Source organism: Babylonia areolata, chromosome 11, assembly GCF_041734735.1.
Source record: "Babylonia areolata isolate BAREFJ2019XMU chromosome 11, ASM4173473v1, whole genome shotgun sequence".
Lineage (NCBI taxonomy): Eukaryota > Metazoa > Mollusca > Gastropoda > Neogastropoda > Buccinidae > Babylonia > Babylonia areolata.
In genome coordinates, this window is record NC_134886.1 from 24,047,840 (window position 1) to 24,068,581 (window position 20,742).

General features: G+C 40.0%; 1 protein-coding gene across 3 annotated transcripts in view; it reads left to right on the plus strand.

Annotated features, from left to right (window-relative positions):
* LOC143287616 (uncharacterized) overlaps positions 1-13,002 on the plus strand; it is a 91,836-nt gene extending 78,834 nt beyond the window's left edge. For 2 of the 3 annotated variants that reach the window (XM_076595735.1, XM_076595736.1), the window contains 2 exons: positions 6,537-6,717; positions 11,220-13,002. In XM_076595735.1, the coding sequence (XP_076451850.1) occupies positions 6,537-6,717; positions 11,220-11,720 (682 nt within the window). In that variant the 3' untranslated portion in view covers positions 11,721-13,002. Of the gene's footprint in view, positions 1-6,517; positions 6,718-11,219 lie in introns of all 3 variants that reach the window. The other variant, XM_076595737.1, reaches the window with a different exon arrangement.
* The last annotated feature ends 7,740 nt before the right edge of the window (positions 13,003-20,742 follow it).

Here is a 20,742-nt window from a genome sequence, read left to right on the forward strand (position 1 = left end):
GGCAGAGTCACTACCTTTTGGAAACAGGTCAGAGTTACTGCCCTTTGGAAGTGGGGCAGAGTCACTACCTTTTGGAAACAGATCAGAGTTACTGCCCTTTGGAAGTGGGGGAGTTACTGCCTTTTGGAAGTGGGGCAGTTACTGCCCTTAGGAAGTGTGGCAGAGCGACTACCCTTTCCAAGCAGGACAGAGGTACTGGCCTTTGGAAGCGGGGCAGAGTGTAAGGGTGTGGGTGGGTGGGTGGAGTTGTGGGGTGGAATCTTGTTACATGCATCTTGTGTGGAGAACACTGTTTGGAATACAGGCAATTTTTTGCTGACACTAGTTCTTTGTCAGAAAGAGCCGGTGGAATTAGCTCCACTGCTTTTAGTTCATTAATCTTAAGTATTTTTTGCTTGAAGATGCTGGAAGATCTATCACCTTCACTTCATGTAATGTAGTTGAGAATTGTTTGATGACAGTTTTAGATAACAATATTTGTTTTCTTCTTTGCACTATGTAGTGGCTGTCATGTATTTCCCCACCCTTTTTTCTGCTTTAGATTTGGGTGCAAAGAATGATGTAACGCTGACATGTATTTGGAAGCATTCCATTGTTGCTGTTGTATCCACTAACTGTTTTCTTTCTGCTGTGATCTGTGTGTCTGTCCGTCATTACCTGGAGCTGTGACTGATGCCTACAGGTATGTATCCGCTGTCTGCTTCACTTACCTGGCTTTTATGTCTTGCTTTGTACTGTTTTTTTTTTTTTTTTCTTTTTTTTGCGTTTTTGTTTCTTTTGTGTTTGTTTTTGTTTGCTTTAACCATTACTTCTTTGTTTGGTTGGTTGCTGTAGCTTGCTCCTGCATGCAATGGAATCTCTTTCCATATTTCTTAACACTCTTTCATTTCTTTTTAGTTTTGTTTAAAACTTTTTTGTCATCCTTTTTTTTTCTTCTTTGGAATTGAACCTTTGGAACTTTAGTGTTATGAGAGGCAGAACTTTAGTTGTTATAAGAAGCAGAAACGACTCTTTTCTGTTGTGAATAGTGGAAGATGGTCTTTTATTATTTTGTTGTGTGATTCCCTGAAAGGTTCCATTGCATGACTGTGCTTTGTTACCTTGCTAACTGTCTTTGTGGTGCTGTAGGGAGGAAAGCAAACTGAACAGTGCGTGACACTGTGGGTCCACTTGGCTGACTGTGCAGTATCCTGTCTTACGGGAATGGCACACATGTCATGTTGCTCTGTGAAAAAAATGAACTATTTGTTTATTTCTAATGATATTTTTTTGTATTCATTTATTGCATTGTTTAAAGTACAAAAACCCCACATTTAACAAACAATAGAAAACAAAGAATGATTGTTACAAAGAAAAAAAAAAGAAAAGAAAAAAGAAACTCATAATAACAGACAACACTGCTGCATAAGAAACTGGTCTTAGCATACGATGGAGGTGGTATGCATATATTATGTGGATGATATATCAACTTAGATAATTGCAGAGATGTAGCACATTATTGTCATTGTTGTTATTTTTCAAATTGAATTGTTTTCTTTATATAAAGCACACAGAAGGAAAACAAAACAAAACAACACAACTATATATTTGTTTTCTGGCTCGTGGAGCCCCCCCTCCCCTCAACCCCCATAACCTCCCTCTCCCTGCCTCTACCCCATGTATATGGAAGCACTGTGACCTGTGAATAGTGTGGTTTCTGTAAAATTTCTGGACGATCCCTGAATGACATGAAAGTGGATTTGACTCTGTGAACCTGACTTGGACTTCGGTATGTCGTGACTCATATATTTATTTGTCATTTATTCATTTTGTTTGGTTTTTGTGGTCATAATCCAGTGTCGTTACCTAGTTAGTAGAAAGGACAATTTTGTTTTGTTTCAGTTTTGAGGTGACAGAATATATACATTTTTTTTTTATAACACAGTTTCATTTTGTTTTAGTTTTGAGGTGACAAAATATATACATATTTTTAATAACATAGTTTCATTTTGTTTTAGTTTTGTATTGAAGAGGCGACAGAATTATTATTTTCTGTTACAGTACCATTTTGTTTTAGATTTGTATTGAAGAGGTGACAAAATATTTTTTTTGGTCAAAAACACAGTTTCATTTTGTTGTTGTTCAGTATTAAAGAAGTGACAGAATAATTTCTTTCTAACCCGTGCTTAGTTAAGTTTGGTTCTGTCAGACTGGCACATGTACAGTAAGAGTTGTAAGAGCTGACAGTCAGTTAGGACAATAAATAGGTGTTGCTCTGCACTGTACTGGTTGCAGTGTGCGCACATGTGTGCACATGGGTGTGCATGTGTGCGCTTACAATGTGTGTGGGGTTGGGGTGTGGGGTGGAAACCAGTAGGAACAACATCAGTGAATGCATTGGTAATATCTGGTAATATATACAACATTGGTAATATCAGGTAATATATGCAACATTGGTAATATATGCAACAGTAGTATCAAAAGAAAAAAAGAAGAAGATCTAAGACAACAATATTGATTCAGCAGACCACAATTATGAAAATGTAATCTATGATATATTCAAATTATTGTTCCCACAGCTTTCATTTCCTGATGCTTACACAAATGTATGTGATTCAGTTAGAAATGATAAATTTAATGCAAAAAAAAAAAAGAAAAAAAAAAAAGTCCTTCAGGCATATTTTCTGTCAGGAATACACATACCAGTGTCTTGATCCTAAACCTGATCTTAACTCACTGAGCCCTCTGTCTGAGCATGGTTGTAGTGTCAATTTTGGTCTCATTGAAGTTTTCATGCCCCTACATATGCATAAACTGCAAGGAAAGGGAACTGCTGTCTACGTTATTTCCAGATGTGTCCACACATAATTTGGAGAAAAAGCAGTATATTTTTGCAGTTTTTTTTCTGAATCAACATGGCATGGAAGCCTGCTGAGGCTGTAAACTCCCCAGTGTTGAATGGGTTAATGGAACTTATTTGTGAATCTGTTGTGAACAAACTTGACCATAGTGATTGCAAAATGCTCCCCAGTGTTGAATGGGTTAATGGAACTTATTTGTGAATCTGTTGTGAACAAACTTGACCATAGTGATTGCAAAATGCTCCCCAGTGTTGAATGGGTTAATGGAACTTATTTGTGAATCTGTTGTGAACAAACTTGACCATAGTGATTGCAAAATGCTCCCCAGTGTTGAATGGGTTAATGGAACTTATTTGTGAATCTGTTGTGAACAAACTTGACCATAGTGATTGCAAAATGTTTCCAGATAAGCACTGTAGAAGGCAGATATTCTGAAAAGGTCATCATAGCAGTTTTTCTGATGTGTTTAACCAGAGCGGGTCTGCTTGATTACCCAGTTTTTAATGTGTTTATCGTGGAAGTATTCTCGGTCATTTTGGCATGTGGGCTGGAAAGTAATTTTGTATAATGAATTATGATTCAGCTTCGTGGGAGTTGTTTCATATTCATAAATCAGCAGTGCTGGTCTTGTTCCTAGATTAGTTATAAAGTATGCATGGTTTGCATGTGATTATTCACTTGATTAGTTTTTGATTTGCCAGATAATTGGTGTCTTGTTAGATATATGTGTGTGTGTTTACTCATTGTTTGATCACTTGTTTCACTAATAAATGTTGTTTTGTTTAGTTGTGACCTGTGTGATTGAACAATCACTTCATGATTAACTTGTGTCTGTGAATAGCTACACATGATTTTGAAGTATTCACACCACTCTGACTTGCAAACTGTTGAAATGTAAAGATATCAGCTGTTGGTTAATGTGCTGAAATGTAAAGATATCAGCTGTTGGTTAACATGCTGGAGTTGTGGTCTGGTGATACTGGGGTGACACAGGTCAGGACAACACTGTTGTATACACACACATTCTTACTCACATGCACTCACAGACAGACACACATATGTGTGTGTGTGTGTGTATGTGTGTGTGTGCTCACATACACATACAGTACACACCAATACAGTTACACACACCAAAACTACCCCCTCAAAAAAAGATAGGATGGTATACTTTAAGTTAACATTACCCCCCAGGAACTGACCCCACCCAACAAACCACCCTGACCCCACCCAACACCCAACAAACCACCCTGACCCCACCCAACAAACCACCCTGACCCCACCCAACACCCAACAAACCACCCTGACCCCACCCAACACCCAACAAACCACTCTGACTCCACCCAACAAACCACCCTGACCCCACCCAACAAACCACCCTGACCCCACCCAACACCCAACAAACCACTCTGACCCCACCCAACAAACCAACCTGACCCCACCCAACAAACCAACCTGACCCCACCCAACAAACCACCATGACCCCACCCAACAAACCACCATGACCCCACACAACAACCAATAGCTGCCAGAAGAGACTAAATGCCCCCACCCAACAGCAGTACACACCAACATTATCATTCAACCAACCAAACCTACACACAGGATGCCTCTCGTGGGCAGAGCCTTACCGCCCCAACCCAACATCACACACTAACATCATCACCCAACCAAACCAACCTACCCACACAGCTATAACAGTGGGCAGTGACTTAACACCCCAACCCAACATCACACACTAACATCATCACCCAACCAAACCAACCTACCCACACAGCTATAACAGTGGGCAGTGACTTAACACCCCAACCCAACATCACACACTAACATCATCACCCAACCAAACCAACCTACCCACACAGCTATAGTGGTGGGCAGTGACTTACCGCCCCCACAGTGCCTACATTGGGCAGTGCCTTGACTCTTTCAGTGCATTTGGCAACTTTAGTTTACTAGACAGTGCACCACTGTACGCAACTTTAGTAGACATCCAGGGGTCATGTTGATAAGACCATTTTTTATTTTACATCGTAACAAAGTTTGACGGCTGCAGCCAGTTCCCGGCCATCAGAACAATGAGTAACCTTTGCCCCCTGACCCAGTTTGAAGTGAACAAGTTCATTGTGTTGTTTTAACATGAACCGAAGCCTGTGACTGAGAGCATCACATCTAAAATATTTGGTGCTTGGGAGATTTCTTCACACAGAAACTTGGCAGTGAAAGAGTTAAAACCCCTACCCAACAGCAGAATACCAACAAAAAATACCTACCCACACACCTGTAGAGGTAGGCAGAGCCTTAACACCCCTACCCAACATCACACACTATCATCATCACCAAACAGACCTATCCCCATACCTATGGAAGTGAGCAGAGCCTTAACACCCCTACCCAACATCACACACTATCATCATCACCAAACAGACCTACCCACATACCTATGTAAGTGAGCAGAGCCTGAACACCCCTACCCAAACAAACCCACACACCTGTAGTGGAGAGCAGAGCCTTAACACCCCTACCCAACAGCAGTATACCAAACAGACCCACACACCTGTAGTGGAGGGCAGAGCCTTAACACCCCTACCCAACAGCAGTATACCAAACAAACCCACACACCTGTAGTGGAGGGCAGAGCCTTAACACCCCTACCCAACAGCAGTATACCAAACAGACCCACACACCTGTAGTGGAGGGCAGAGCCTTAACACCCCTACCCAACAGCAGTATACCAAACACACCCACACACCTGTAGTGGAGGGCAGAGCCTTAACACCCCTACCCAACAGCAGTATACCAAACAGACCCACACACCTGTAGTGGAGGGCAGAGCCTGAACACCCCTACCCAACAGCAGTATACCAAACAAACCCACACACCTGTAGTGGAGGGCAGAGCCTAAACACCCCTACCCAAACAAACCCACACACGTGTAGTGGAGGGCAGAGCCTTAACACCCCTACCCAACAGCAGTATACCAAACAGACCCACACACCTGTAGTGGAGGGCAGAGCCTTAACACCCCTACCCAACAGCAGTATACCAAACAGACCCACACACCTGTAGTGGAGGGCAGAGCCTGAACACCCCTACCCAACAGCAGTATACCAAACAGACCCACACACCTGTAGTGGAGGGCAGAGCCTTAACACCCCTACCCAACAGCAGTATACCAAACAGACCCACACACCTGTAGTGGAGGGCAGAGCCTTAACACCCCTACCCAACAGCAGTATACCAAACAGACCCACACACCTGCAGTGGAGGGCAGAGCCTTAACACCCCTACCCAACAGCAGTATACCAAACAGACCCACACACCTGTAGTGGAGGGCAGAGCCTTAACACCCCTACCCAACAGCAGTATACCAAACAGACCCACACACCTGTAGTGGAGGGCAGAGCCTTAACACCCCTACCCAACAGCAGTATACCAAACACACCCACACACCTGTAGTGGAGGGCAGAGCCTTAACACCCCTACCCAACAGCAGTATACCAAACAGACCCACACACCTGTAGTGGAGAGCAGAGCCTGAACACCCCTACCCAACAGCAGTATACCAAACAGACCCACACACCTGTAGTGGAGGGCAGAGCCTTAACACCCCTACCCAACAGCAGTATACCAAACAGACCCACACACCTGTAGTGGAGGGCAGAGCCTTAACACCCCCACAGTGCCTACGGCGTGTTGCAGGCTGACGGAGCAGGAAGAGGTAATCCGGGACAAGACACGTTCGCTGTCCATGGTGCAGGTACGTGCGGCTTACCTGGAGGACGAGAACCGACACCTGCAGCGTCGCGCCGACTCGCTCAGCGCCCAGAAACACACCTTGGACAGGCTGGTCAGAGACTTCCAGCACAATAGGGAGTGGGAGGTGTGTGTCGGGACAGCTGCTTTATATTGTTTGAAGATTTGTTTATTTTTATATTGAATATTAACAACAAAAATGTAAAAGATTAAAATAATTTGTTTCTTTTATTTCTAAGCGCCCAGAAACACACCTGGGCAGAGAGTTCCAGCACAACGGTGTGGGGACAGCCGCCCTGGGTGCTTGCTTTTTTTAAATTCAATTTTATTTTAATTTAAAAAAATCAAATATTGAAAAAGAATATTCAAAAGATTAAAAAACAACAACTTTTCTTTCATTCCTAAGTGCCCAGAAACTCACACTTGCTCAGAGACTTCCAGCACAATAGGGAGGGGGAGGTGGGTGTGGGCAGAACGGCTCTGGGTGTTTGTTTTTATTTATTTATTTTTTATTTATTTATATATTTTACAAATATTAAAAGAAAAAGTAGTAAAAGATTAAAAAACTAATTTCTTTAATTTCTAAGCGCCCAGAAACATACCTTGTCAGAGACTTCCAGCACAATCAGGAGTGGGAGGGGGTGTGTGGGGAAAGCGTTTTTTTTAATTTTTTATTAATATTAAAAAAAAAAAAAAATTAAAGATTAAATAACTTTTTTTCTTTTATTTCTAATTTTCATATTAGACTTCACAGAGGTAAAAAGAAACACACAGACACACACACACCCCTTGGATAGGCTGGTCAGAGACTTGCAGCACAATGTGGAGGTGGATGTGGGGAGATGGTCAGAGACCTGCAGCACAATGTGGAGGTGGATGTAGGGAGATGGTCAGAGACCTGCAGCACAATGTGGAGGTGGATGTAGGGAGATGGTCAGAGACCTGCAGCACAATGTGGAGGTGGATGTAGGGAGATGGTCAGAGACTGGTAGCACAATGTGGAGGTGGATGTAGGGAGATGGTCAGAGACCTGCAGCACAATGTGGAGGTGGATGTGGGGAGATGGTCAGAGACCTGCAGCACAATGTGGAGGTGGATGTGGGGAGATGGTCAGAGACCTGCAGCACAATGTGGAGGTGGATGTAGGGAGAGAGGCTTTGGGGTTTTGTTGGGCTGTTTGGTCCAATTCTTTTTTGTCATTCAAAACATTAAAATATCTATTTCTTTTATTTCTAATTTTCATGTTGAAAATTTCACAAAAGTAAAAACTAAAAGAAAAAAGGTAAAGAAAAAAAAGATGAAGGCACAACATATCAAGACTTAAAAAAAAAAATTTTTTTTTTACAAAATTATCTAAAAAAAAAATCCCTTTTCATTGTGTGTGATCTTGTCTTTTCCCTTATTTTGCTCCGCTGTTTTTATTTTATTTTCATTTTATGTTATTTTATTTTTTAGCCTATGGTTCTGAGGAGAGGTTAGAGAAAGAGTATTGGGCCTGATGATATTGTGATTTTGGAGGAGGGGAGACTTTTTGGAAAAATTGTGTTTGTTTACCAGTGTATGCATGCTTACATGCAGTCACACACATACACACAGAGACACAGACACACACACGGAGACAAATGCACATGCTCATACACACACACACACACACACACACACACACACAGACTTTTCTCTTTCCCTTTTTTTCCTCCTTGTGGGATAAGAAACAACAACAACAACAAAACTGAGTGAGAGGGAGAGAGTGTGAGCAAATGAATGTGGGTCAGCTGGTGAAGAAAGGCGAGTGAAGAAACTGTAAAAAGCAGAAACAAAGTGACAAGTGGACATGGTTGAAACTCCCGAGACGTGACAGCTGTTTGTGTGATGGGGCGGTGTTCCAGATGTCACCCTTGGTGCCCCCCGGTGCCACCCCCACCCCCGTGGTCATCATGGGGGCGGAAGGATGGGAAATGTTGGTAATGACGGTGCTGGCAGTCTGCCTGGCTGATGCTCGCACCGCTGTGCTGTGTCCTTTCTGCATGACTGACTGTCCCCCTCCCTCACACCCTTGTCTATCCGTCTCGTTTTGCTTAACCACTGCTCCACATCTGTTAACACTGATACTATCCCTTGAGGGTGATTAGGAGTTTCCTGTTGATTACCTTACTAATCTTTGATACATTACTCCTTGAGGATGATTAGGAGTTACCTGTTGAATACCTTACAAATCTTTAATACATTACCCATGAGGATGATTAGGAGTTTCCTGTTGAATACCTTACTAATCTTTAATACATAACCCATGAGGATGATTAGGAGTTTCCTGTTGAATACCTTACAAATCTTTAATACATTACCCATGAGGATGATTAGGAGTTACCTGTTGAATACCTTACAAATCTTTAATACATTACCCATGAGGATGATTAGGAGTTACCTGTTGAATACCTTACTGATCTTTAATACATAACCCATGAGGATGATTAGGAGTTTCCTGTTGAATACCTTACAAATCTTTAATACATTACCCATGAGGATGATTAGGAGTTACCTGTTGAATACCTTACAAATCTTTAATACATTACCCATGAGGATGATTAGGAGTTACCTGTTGAATACCTTACTGATCTTTAATACATAACCCATGAGGATGATTAGGAGTTACCTGTTGAATACCTTACTGATCTTTAATACATAACCCATGAGGATGATTAGGAGTTTCCTCTTGAATACCTTACAAATCTTTAATACATTACCCTTGAGGATGATTAGGAGTTACCTTTTGAATACTTTACAAATCTTTAATACATTACCCATGAGGATGATTAGGAGTTACCTGTTGAATACCTTACAAATCTTTAATACATTACCCATGAGGATGATTAGGAGTTACCTGTTGAATACCTTACAAATCTTTAATACATTACCCATGAGGATGATTAGGAGTTACCTGTTGAATACCTTACAAATCTTTAATACATTACCCATGAGGATGATTAGGAGTTACCTGTTGAATACCTTACTAATCTTTAATACATAACCCATGAGGATGATTAGGAGTTTACTGTTGAATACCTTACAAATCTTTAATACATTACCCATGAGGATGATTAGGAGTTACCTCTTGAATACCTTACAAATCTTTTAATACATTACCCATGAGGATGATTAGGAGTTACCTGTTGATTACCTTACAAATCTTTTAATACATTACCCATGAGGATGATTAGGAGTTTCCTGTTGAATACCTTACAAATCTTTTAATACATGCACACACACATGCATGTACACACACACACACACACACACACACACACACACACACACACACACACACACACACACACACACACACACAACACACACACACACACACACACACACATTTGTAGACACACACACTCATGCACGCACATGTGTGTACACACACACACACACACACACACACACACACACACAGGTTCATTTGACAAAACCAAGACACCCAACAGGCAGATCTGTGCGATAGTGAACACTTCTAACATGCAGCACCCAGCCTAACGTTTCTGAAACTGGATGACTTTGTTTTCAGGCTGTTTTCACTGCATGCCCACTGTGTTTGTGTCCCCACAGAGTGCCCCTTCCCTGCACAGTTCACTTGACAGTAGCAGGCAGAATCCAGTCTTATTGTTTCAGAGGGTTGACTGAACTCACTTAACAGTAACAGGCAGAATCCAGTCTTATTGTTTCAAAGGATTGACTGAACTCACTTAACAGTAGCAGGCAGAATCCAGTCTTATTGTTTCAAAAGGTTGACTGAATTCACTTAACAGTAACAGGCAGAATCCAGTCTTATTGTTTCAAAAGGTTGACTGAACTCACTTAACATGACTGAATTCACTTAACAGTAACAGGCAAAACTCCAGTCTTATTTTTTCCAAAGGTTGACGAATTCACTTAACTGTAACAGGCAAAAGCCAGGTGTTTTGTTTGAAAGGGTTGTTGACCAAATTTACATAACAAGTAACAGGCAAAACCAGACTTTCTCTTCCAAACAGTTGCCTGAATTCACTTAAGAGTAATAGGCAAAACCAGACTTTCTGTTTCAAAGGGTTGACCAAATTCACCTAACAGTAACAGACTCAAAAACCAGACTTTCTGTTTCAAAGGGTTGACCAAATTCACCTAACTGTAACAGACTCAAAAACCAGACTTTTTGTTTCTAAGGTTTGTCCAAAAACACTGCACATGATTTTTTGATATTTTCTTTTTTATCCACAAAACTTGTGTACTCATTATAATGTAAAAGGATAGATGTACATGGTTACCAGTGAACTGATGTTGTTTTGACACAGAGAGAGCGAGAGAGAGGGGGGGGGTGGAGAGAGGGAGAGAGAGAGAGGGTATTTTGGAGAGAGGGAGGAGGGAGGTTAGATGACGGTGAGGAGGAGAAAAGGATACACAAAAGTGAGAGAAGAGGGGGTGGTACACATTTTTTTCTCAGCATGTGTGTGTGTGTGTGTATACGCATGCGTGCGTGCGTGACACGCATGTGAGTGTGTGTGTGTGTGTGTGTGTGTGTGTGATGCTGTGTCTATAACATGCTATACACATCGTACTGTGTGTACCATGACACACACACACACATTTCTATATACCTGACAGGCTGCAAGACAAGTTGAAGCACACCAACACCAGCAGCACCTTCAGGACGACGGCCTGGTCACCACCCCAGGTCTGAACTTCACAGGGGGCAGCACGGGCACCGTCACCAGCGACCTGGGTCACTCCGGGGACGTCACCTGGGAGCAGGACCTGGCCGATGACGGCAAGCTGGTCTTCCGTCCGGGATCCTCCCTCCACCACCCCTCCCCCCTCCCCCTTCCTTCCTCCGACTTTCACCACCTCCACTCCTCCTCCGTCCTCAGCCAGGGGTTCAGCACTCTGCTGGGGAAGGGTGGTGGTGGTGGTGGTGGGGGTGGGGAGGGTTTGGCCATGTACCGGCAGAAGGGGGGCAGGATGGTGGGTGCGGTGGAGAGTGGGGGGGAGGACGATTTGATGGTGAAGCTGTACAGAGACGGGGTTGTGGGTGGTGGTGGGAGGAAGGGGGTGGTGCGGATGGGGGAGGAGGGGGGGGAGACTGGTGCCGATGAGTTTGAGGCATGATTTTTTTTGGTTTTTTTGAGGGTGTGGGGGTTGGTGTCTTGCGGTGGTGGGATCATTATTGCCAAGGTGTGACATGGACCTGGTCATCACGACCACCACCACAACAAAGAATAATGAAGAGAGTGTAAGGTAAAGAAAGAAGACACAAAAAAGAAAAGCTGAAAGAAAAGGAGTGGAGGAAAAACGATGGAGTATGTGCTATTGAAAAGCTGTTGTGTTAATTATGTCACATGTCTGGGATGAATTGCATCAATTGTGGTTTTATTTTCTGGAAAAGAAGTCAGTATATTGAGTGTGAATTCTTTGTGACTTGTGTAATTGCATTAGAGTGTTGGTAGATGACAGTGAACTTTCAAACACAAAACCGGTAAAATTTTCTTGATGTGCTTTGTTTTTAGGCTCGGTGAATTTCATTCCAGGAATCTCAAGTCGGATATGTCTGGGGTGTGAATTTGTGATCATTGAATGATGCCATGCCATACCAGTACCAGTAATAATTGTCTGGAAGGTTTTGAAGCAGGTTTGAAGCTGAAGAAGAAATGTTGATATGTAAAAGAAACTGAGATAGGCTTAACATTGCATATAAACTGGAGGAGGAGGTTGTACAGGCACGCTCCGTTTCTGCATTTTCTGCAACATTGGGCAGAGCGGCTTTGGCTGCCTCCCAGGAATAAATCACCCCCCCGCCCCATCACCTGTTGTGACGATAATCTGCAAACATTCCTGAAATGTATCGTTCCAGATTCCAGCATGAAGCTGAGGGGTGGAGAGGGAGAGCAGGCCAGAGATATTGATGATGATGCTCTGCTAGTAACGTGTGTTTGAACCCTGTCTGATGCTTTGGAACAGCATTCAGCATTTATGCATACAACACTCACAACTGAAACAACAGTTTCCGTCAAAGCAGGGATGTTTGCAAATTTATGCAACCACAGTTGTATGAAAACTCAAAATGAATGAATTACAGATCCTTTTCTTTTATATATATATATTTTTTATATAAATTTATCAGAGTACAGAAATGGTGAATAATGGTTTTGGTGATTGCAGTTTTATGAAAACATGAAAAGATTGCTTGATGGCATGTTTCTGTTTCAGTTTCAAGATGTCAAAGCCTGTGTACTAATCCACAAATTCGACATGTGCTGTTAAAGAAAAAAAAAAGAAAAAGAAAGAAAAAAGAAAAAAAAAAGAAAAAAAAGGCAGATGCCTGATCTTCTCATCAGTCTAATCCACTGATCTGGCCTCAAGAGTCTACCCTGATGGCTAGAGAAGGAGCTGATTTTAACCCTTTGAGCCCTGAGTTCCTGAGCAATTTTAACCCTTCTGCCTGAGCTCCTGAACCAAAATTTGCAAATAATTGGTATTAAGCCCTTTGAGCCTTGACCACCGCTTTACCGGTGGCAAGAGAAAAATGACATAATGCCCAGCTACCAGTTGAGCGGTGAGTAAACACTTGAAGCGTGCAGAGTCTCAACCTGGCCCATCAGGGCAGAAATCAGGGACAAAACGTGCGAGAAAACAACTGTACACAACGCAGTAAGTAATTGATATGCTTGATGATTTATCGGAAGTAGAGTATGACAGTGATTACTCTGATAGTGAGGTGGAATTCGAATTGGATGATTTTGCTACAGATAGTGATGTTGAAAATGAATCTGAGCATGCAGAATCAGTTGATCAAAGGAGGCGTGTCAGATTGATACTCTGCATGCTTCATGGTAGAAATCGATCTTTTTTATCCAAAGCACATGCACAAAACACAGTGAAAAGGCGCAGCAATGTTGGTACTACGTTCGCTGACATCAGAATATTACGGTTTTTCTGATTGGCTCTTCAATATAAGTCAACCAACAGCAAAACATGACGCAAGTGTTTATGCACCACTCAACCGGTGGCCAGGCATTGTGCCACCCCTTCCCACCACCGGTAAAGTGGTGGTCAGGGCTCAAAAGGTTAAAGTCATTTTACAAAACAGTTTAGTGATAATAAAACAAACCTCTTAAAGAAAATAATATGAACGGATGTGAACATGTTTAGAATGTACCAGTAGTTGTTTGAAAGGTTTTGAAGGGGATTTGTGCCTATGAAATGTGAGAGAACTTGAAATGGGTTTTACACAGACAGACACTGACATGAAGTTTGAGGGGGTACTATGGGCAGACTGGGTGCTTGCTGTCTCAGGAACATGTGACTACAAAGTTTTTTTTGGACGTTTGACTCATCTGCTGTCTTTTGGTGATGTCCGTCATAGAGGGTGTGTTTTCATGATGTCTGTCATGGAGGGTGGCAGCGTATGTCACCATGGGTTGAACAGCTGTGTCTGGTGTCACAGTCTGATCTGATTGTGATCTGATTGTACAGCTGTGTCTGGTGTCACTGTCTGATCTGATTGTACAGCTGTGTCTGGTGTCACTGTCTGATCTGATTGTACAGCTGTGTCTGGTGTCACAGTCTGATCTGATTGTACAGCTGTGTCTGGTGTCACAGTCTGATCTGATTGTACAGCTGTGTCTGGTGTCACAGTCTGATCTGATTGTACAGCTGTGTCTGGTGTCACAGTCTGATCTGATTGCACAGCTCAAGATGTTATGACGTCTCATTCTGCTTGTTCTTCTTCTGCCTGAATTCTGTGAAGAGTCAATGGGGCACCGCACAGAACAACTGTGCAATTTCCTCCAGGTCTTTCAGTTGTGTGTCAAAGCCTGGGTCCCTTCACCTGTAGTTATGTGTTGCTGATTAGAATAGACCCTTCACCGGGTTGGCTGGATGTTAGTAGCATAGACCTGTGGTGGAGCTGACCACTGAACAGTTCAGTGCGTTAAAGACTTGGACAGACTGCTAAACTACTAACAGATCAGTCTGCATCTTAATATGAGCTTGTAAAAGATAATCAAGTTTATAAAGTAAAAAAAAAAATGTTAAAAAGTGCCTAGACATTCTTTAATGGTTCGTGTGGAATGAAAAGTGCATGTAAAAAATTATGCAGTGTGCAGTTTGTACATACTAAAAGGCACTGGTGATAAATGATTATGAAATGTCTGTCTCATTTGTAGATGTCTGGTGCCAGTGGCATTATGTACAGCATTGTATAGTATCATCTTGTATCATTCCTTTTAATTTCCAACAAAACAAAACAAAAGAAAAAAAACAAAAAACAAAAAAACAAAAACAACCCCATTCACAAAAAAAGAGAAACATTAATGTTCAGCTGAGAACACCAACACCATGTTGAAGATCATGACCATTGAATATGATAACATGTTCATCAACATTGATGTTGAAGATCATGACCATTGAATATAATAGCATGTTCAGCAACATTGATGTTGAAGTTCATGACCATTGAATATAATAGCATGTTCATCAACATTGGCGTTGAAGATCATGACCATTGAATATAATAGCATGTTCATCAACATTGATGTTGAAGATCATGACCATTGAATATAATAGCATGTTCATCAACATTGATATTGAACATCTTAACTATTGAATATGATAACTTGTTTGTCAACATTGGTGTTGTAATGATATTACCCTTCAGCATGTATCAACTCTTTCATCTCTTTCTTTCCAAAGAAACAAGCAAGTATTTTTTGTGAGTTTTAAGAGCACATGGCAATGGGTTTTTTGTAGAGGGTGGAGAAAAGTAGATTTTTGAAATTCATCTTCTGGTATGTTTTTCAGTTAAAAATGTTTTTTGATTGCTTTCATGTTATCTTCCGAGTTTTCCATGAATGAAATAAAATTGACAGCTAATACAGAACAGAATGGTCATTGTAGATAAAGCTGTGAAGGATGGTCATTGTAGATAAAGCTGTGAAAGAATGGTCATTGTAGATAAAGCTTTGAAAGGAACATGGTGAAATGAATCTGTGCTCAGATCTTCACTAATACTACTTAAATAGCAGTACAGTAATGTGAGCTGTAGCATTTAGATACAGTTGCGTAAAACTTTTCACGAACATTTTCCTCCATTTCTGATCAGAATGTCTGTCAGAAAGTGACAGCATCATGAAGTGTTGAAACATGATTGATTAAAATGTATCATTTTGGTACGAATTGTTAGTCAGAAGATCACAGAGTTAAAAGAGAAAAAGAAGAAAATCTAAACAGGTATTTGATGATCTGATTTTTGCAGTAGATAGTCATATGTGTGTGTGTGTGTGTGTGTGTGTGTGTGTGTGTGTACATGCATGCATGTGTGCTTGTGCTTTAAAAAAAAGCTTATATCTCTGAAAATTTATTTATAATTTTTTTTTTATAATGCAGATGGTAAGAGCCACTTTTTTGTTTTGTTCACCAAGTTGTAAGGGAATTATAGTGCCTTTACCTGTGAACTATGCTTGTGAAAAATAGATTTCTCTGGTTCAAAGTGTGGAAGTCTGGTAGAGTGGGAATCTTAGCACTTTGATTTATTATGAAAGTTGCAGACAGTCTCAGAAGTACCCAGTTATGTACTTTGATTTTTTATGAAAGTTGCAGACAGTCTTAGAAGTGCCCAGTTATGCACTTTGATTTATTATGAAAGTTGCAGACAGTCTCAGAAGTACCCAGATATGCCCTCCCCTCCCCCATCTCACCCCACACTCACTTAAAAAGGGGAAGTGTTATTGTGGTACAAAGATAATTTTTCTCCCTTCTTTCCCTCTCTCTGTGGTGTCTGTGTTTTATTTTTGGTGTTTGATTATATTGTGTTTGTTTTATTTTTGGTGTTTGATTATATTGTGTCTGTTTTATTTTTGGTGTTTGATTATATTGTGTCTGTTTTATTTTTGGTGTTTGATTATATTGTGTCTGTTTTATTTTTGGTATTTGATTATATTGTGTCTGTGTTTTATTTTTGGTGTTTGATTATATTGTGTTTGTTTTATTTTTGGTGTTTGATTATATTGTGTCTGTGTTTTATTTTGGGTGTTTGATTATATTGTGTCTGTGTTTTATTTTTGGTGTTTGATTATATTGTGTCTGTGTTTTATTTTGGGTGTTTGGTTATATTGTGTCTGTTTTATTTTTGGTGTTTGATTATATTGTGTCTGTTTTATTTTTGGTGTTTGATTATATTGTGTCTGTGTTTTATTTTTGGTGTTTGATTATATTGTGTCTGTGTTTTATTTTTGGTGTTTGATTATATTGTGTCTGTGTTTTATTTTTGGTGTTTGATTATATTGTGTCTGTTTTATTTTTGGTGTTTGTTTTATTTTTGGTGTTTGATTATATTGTGTCTGTGTTTTATTTTTGGTGTTTGATTATATTGTGTCTGTGTTTTATTTTTGGTGTTTGATTATATTGTGTCTGTTTTATTTTTTGGTGTTTGATTATATTGTGTCTGTGTTTTGTTTTCTTCTTCCTTTTCTTTGCCTTACTTTCTTTATTTCGTTTCTTGCTTGTTATGTTAGTACATTTTTCTTCAGATTTCTTTTCCTAAAAAAAAAAAAAAAAATAAAAAAGAGAGAAAAAGGACAGGTATTCTGAAGTTGAACGTTTTCTCAGGAGGTGTGGGGTGTGGGGGTATAATGTCAATGTAAAGTGATGCTAGTCCTTAAATTCAGTCATGTACATGATGAAAGACGCGATCGGTTTAAACGATTATTATCATCTTTATTGCCTGCTCCAACATTTCTCATAGAAATGATTCTTCATAAAGTTGCAGCTGACTGCAGTTTTCAAGGTGCAGTAGATGTGAACCATTATTGTCATCGTTTATCGCTTGCTCCTACATTTCTCATAGCAGTGATATAAGGTTGTAGCCGTCCCCAGTTGTCATGTAAGTTCTCCCAAAGTTTTGATTGTTTTGTTGGGAGATTTTCACATGGGAGGGGTGGACGGTGGAGTGTGAAATTTGCGTGGTTTGAGTTCATCTTGTGAACAGCACAGTGGGTGGGGGTGGGGAGAAAAGTGACCCCCCTCCCCCACACCTTAACCAGCAAAAAAACAAAACAAAAAAAAACCAACCCAAAAAAACGAATCCTGGGAGCACGCTTTGAAGCAGAGTGCGTTCTCTCCTGGACTCTTGTCAACAAGGGATCAGGCGGAGAAATGCACATGCACTATCATGTGGTTTGCTTCACTTTTGGCACAGAACGGCATTTTGGCACACAATGGCACTTTGGCATAGAATGGCACTTAAATGTGGGTTGGAAGGAGATGCAGGAACATCCCTTTTTTGCACTGATATTTTGTGGAACACTTTTCCCAGAAATCATGCTTTGATGTCAGTAGCGTCAGTCTCCTCAATACTTCAGCAATGAGGGGTGTTGTCTGTTAAGTCTGGAAGTTCACGTGCATATTTATTTTTCGCAAATCGGTGTGTGATTTTTTATTTATTTATTTTTTTTTACCAGAATTTGTGTTTGCTGTTATGAAGTAGAAAAACCTGAAGCTGTAGCCAAGTCCTAGATGTAGAGGAGAGTTTGGATTGAGTGCAATGGGGTTAAGGGAGTTGATATTATTCTTACTGCAGCCAGGTCGGTTTTGCTCCAGTTTGATTTTGAAAATTATTGATGAAATTTTAATCAAGTCCTCAGATTTGAGCATTTGTACAAGAATCTTCAGTGTATTTGAAGCATTTGTGTAATGAAAGAGTCTTCAGTGTAGGTGAAGCATTTGTGTAATGAAAGAGTCTTCAGTGTAGGTGAAGCATTTGTGTTAGGAAAGAATCTACAGTGTAGGTGAAGCATTTGTGTAATGAAAAAGTCTTCAGTGTAGGTGAAGCATTTGTGTATTGAGAGTCTACAGTGTAGGTGAAGCATTTGTGTAGTGAGAGTTTACAGTGTTGGTGAAACATTTGTGTAATAAAAGAGTCTTCAGTGTAGGTGAAGCATTTGAATTATGAAAGCATGAAAAATTTTCGGATAAAAGTTTTTGGCTCCATGTTCATGGACAGCCTTGGGAGGGTGATGTATATGCATGTGAAACGGAGCTTGTGGTAACAGAGCGGGCCTTTCATTTACATTGCCAGGTCACACATGTAGGAGTTTGGTATGTCCACTGCTGATGAAGAGTGGGAGAATAAGGTGAGTGAGTGATGAGGGTGAAGTACCACTGAAGAGGTATGGATCAGGGGGCAGCAAAGAAAGAAAAAAGAAGAATGTGAGAAACTTGTTGCATTGGTTAGTACAGAAAACAATATTTGGTGTCATATACTGTACCATGTCAAACTGATGCAAACTAGACCTATCGGTTTGCTCTGCTTGGCCAAATTTCGCGCGGCTAACAGTGAAAAGACGACACGTCTTGAAAACAATAACCAGAGGTGAGAAATATGATGTTTTTGAATAACATGGATGATTGAGGTGTGTTTGGCAATATTTTGTTCACTCTAAAAAAAAACCATGGGAACATTTTGTTCACTCTAAAAAAAACAAACGAACAAAGAAATAAACAAAAACCAACCACAGATCTGATTTTATGAAATTATTGTTAAAAGAATCTCAGTTTGAGAAATACGAATATAAAAGAAAGTGAGTGATTTTTTTTTTGTGAAGCATGGATTTTCATAAGAAAGAAAAAAAAAGTGGAGTGGAAAAGAAGAGATTGACTGAAGATAATTGAATGGCTTAAAGACTGACTGAAGTCTGTGCTGTCATTGACTGAAGATAATTGAATGGCTTAAAGACTGACTGAAGTCTGTGCTGTCCAGGTTAATGTGATTAATATTAACATTGTCTTGGAAGTCATTTTTCAGAATACATATTTTTTGTAATTCTGTGATATGTTTGAAGCGACCGTCCCACACGTTATCTTCAAAGCAAATGTGATATGCGACCAACTGCTTTTTAAAATTTTTTTATTGTGTTTTTTAAAAGCTGAATAAAAGTCCTTTTTTAAATCTTGTGGTATTGACTGATGGTGAAATGTCCATCATCAGTGTGCTTATCTCAGCACTAAATCTGATGTTTTACAATCTGAACAGTGTGCATTTTCTTTGAATAAGTATGCATTTTATGAACATGTGATTTGTTTTGTTATGAAATATATGATGAAAAATGATGCATTTTATGAACATGTGATTTGTTTTGTTATGAAATGTATGATGAATAATGATGCATTCAGGTGATGTGATTATCAAGTAAAGTATGTTCTGTGAAAAGCAATATATATGTTCGTTTTCATGCATGTAGCTCGCCATTCAAATATCAGTATACTTTTTTTTTTCCCACTACCTTTATCTTTTCATCTTCCGTGATGGTTTCTGTCATCATTTTGTCCGTACCATTTGTGATTGGATTCTTTTGTTTCTTTTTTTTTTGTCAGTTGCATTTTTATAAACAGAGCACTTGAATTTTGCATAGTATGCTTGGAACAAAATGAGAACTTTTCATTTGTTCATATGTGGATTTTTCTTTATTAAGTGTGGGGTATTTATCACCATCTTTAATGTAGACCTGGTGAGCACTTGAATTTTATTGAGTATGTATGGAACACAGCTGTAAACAAAGATGTAGCAACAACCTTGCACAGAAATTGGGTTCACTTTGTTCAGTTATGTATAATGAAAAAAATTGAGTTGGGTTAAATCCTAACTTGTCAAATCTATCTTATGTTTGTTTCTAGATAACGCTGTACGTTGTAGCACTGAAAAAAGTTGCACTTTATTTACACATTCCCATAATGTGAGTATTTAGGATGCATTTGCAATAATCGAAAACATTTTGTCATTTTTGTCTCACTCGTTCATAGTCAGTTTTGTCCATGTGATGCTAATGTATACCATTATTTAACCACCTGTTTTTATTTTTTGTCCATCAAGACTTCTTCTTAAAGTGAATGTTGTTTTATTTTAGGATTTTGTTGAATGAATCATGGCTTGGGAATGGGATTAAGACATGGAGGTGGAAGTTGATGTGGGTATCAGAAAAACCTCAGCATTTGTCACTGGGTCCATAACTTGAAATCCCACACCGTACTTGCTTCTGATTGCATTCCGTCCATTTCTTGTGTCATATATTAAAAGGCATTTATATATTTGTATCTCCACCTTGCATATGCGTAATGTGTATATACATCAAGTGAAATA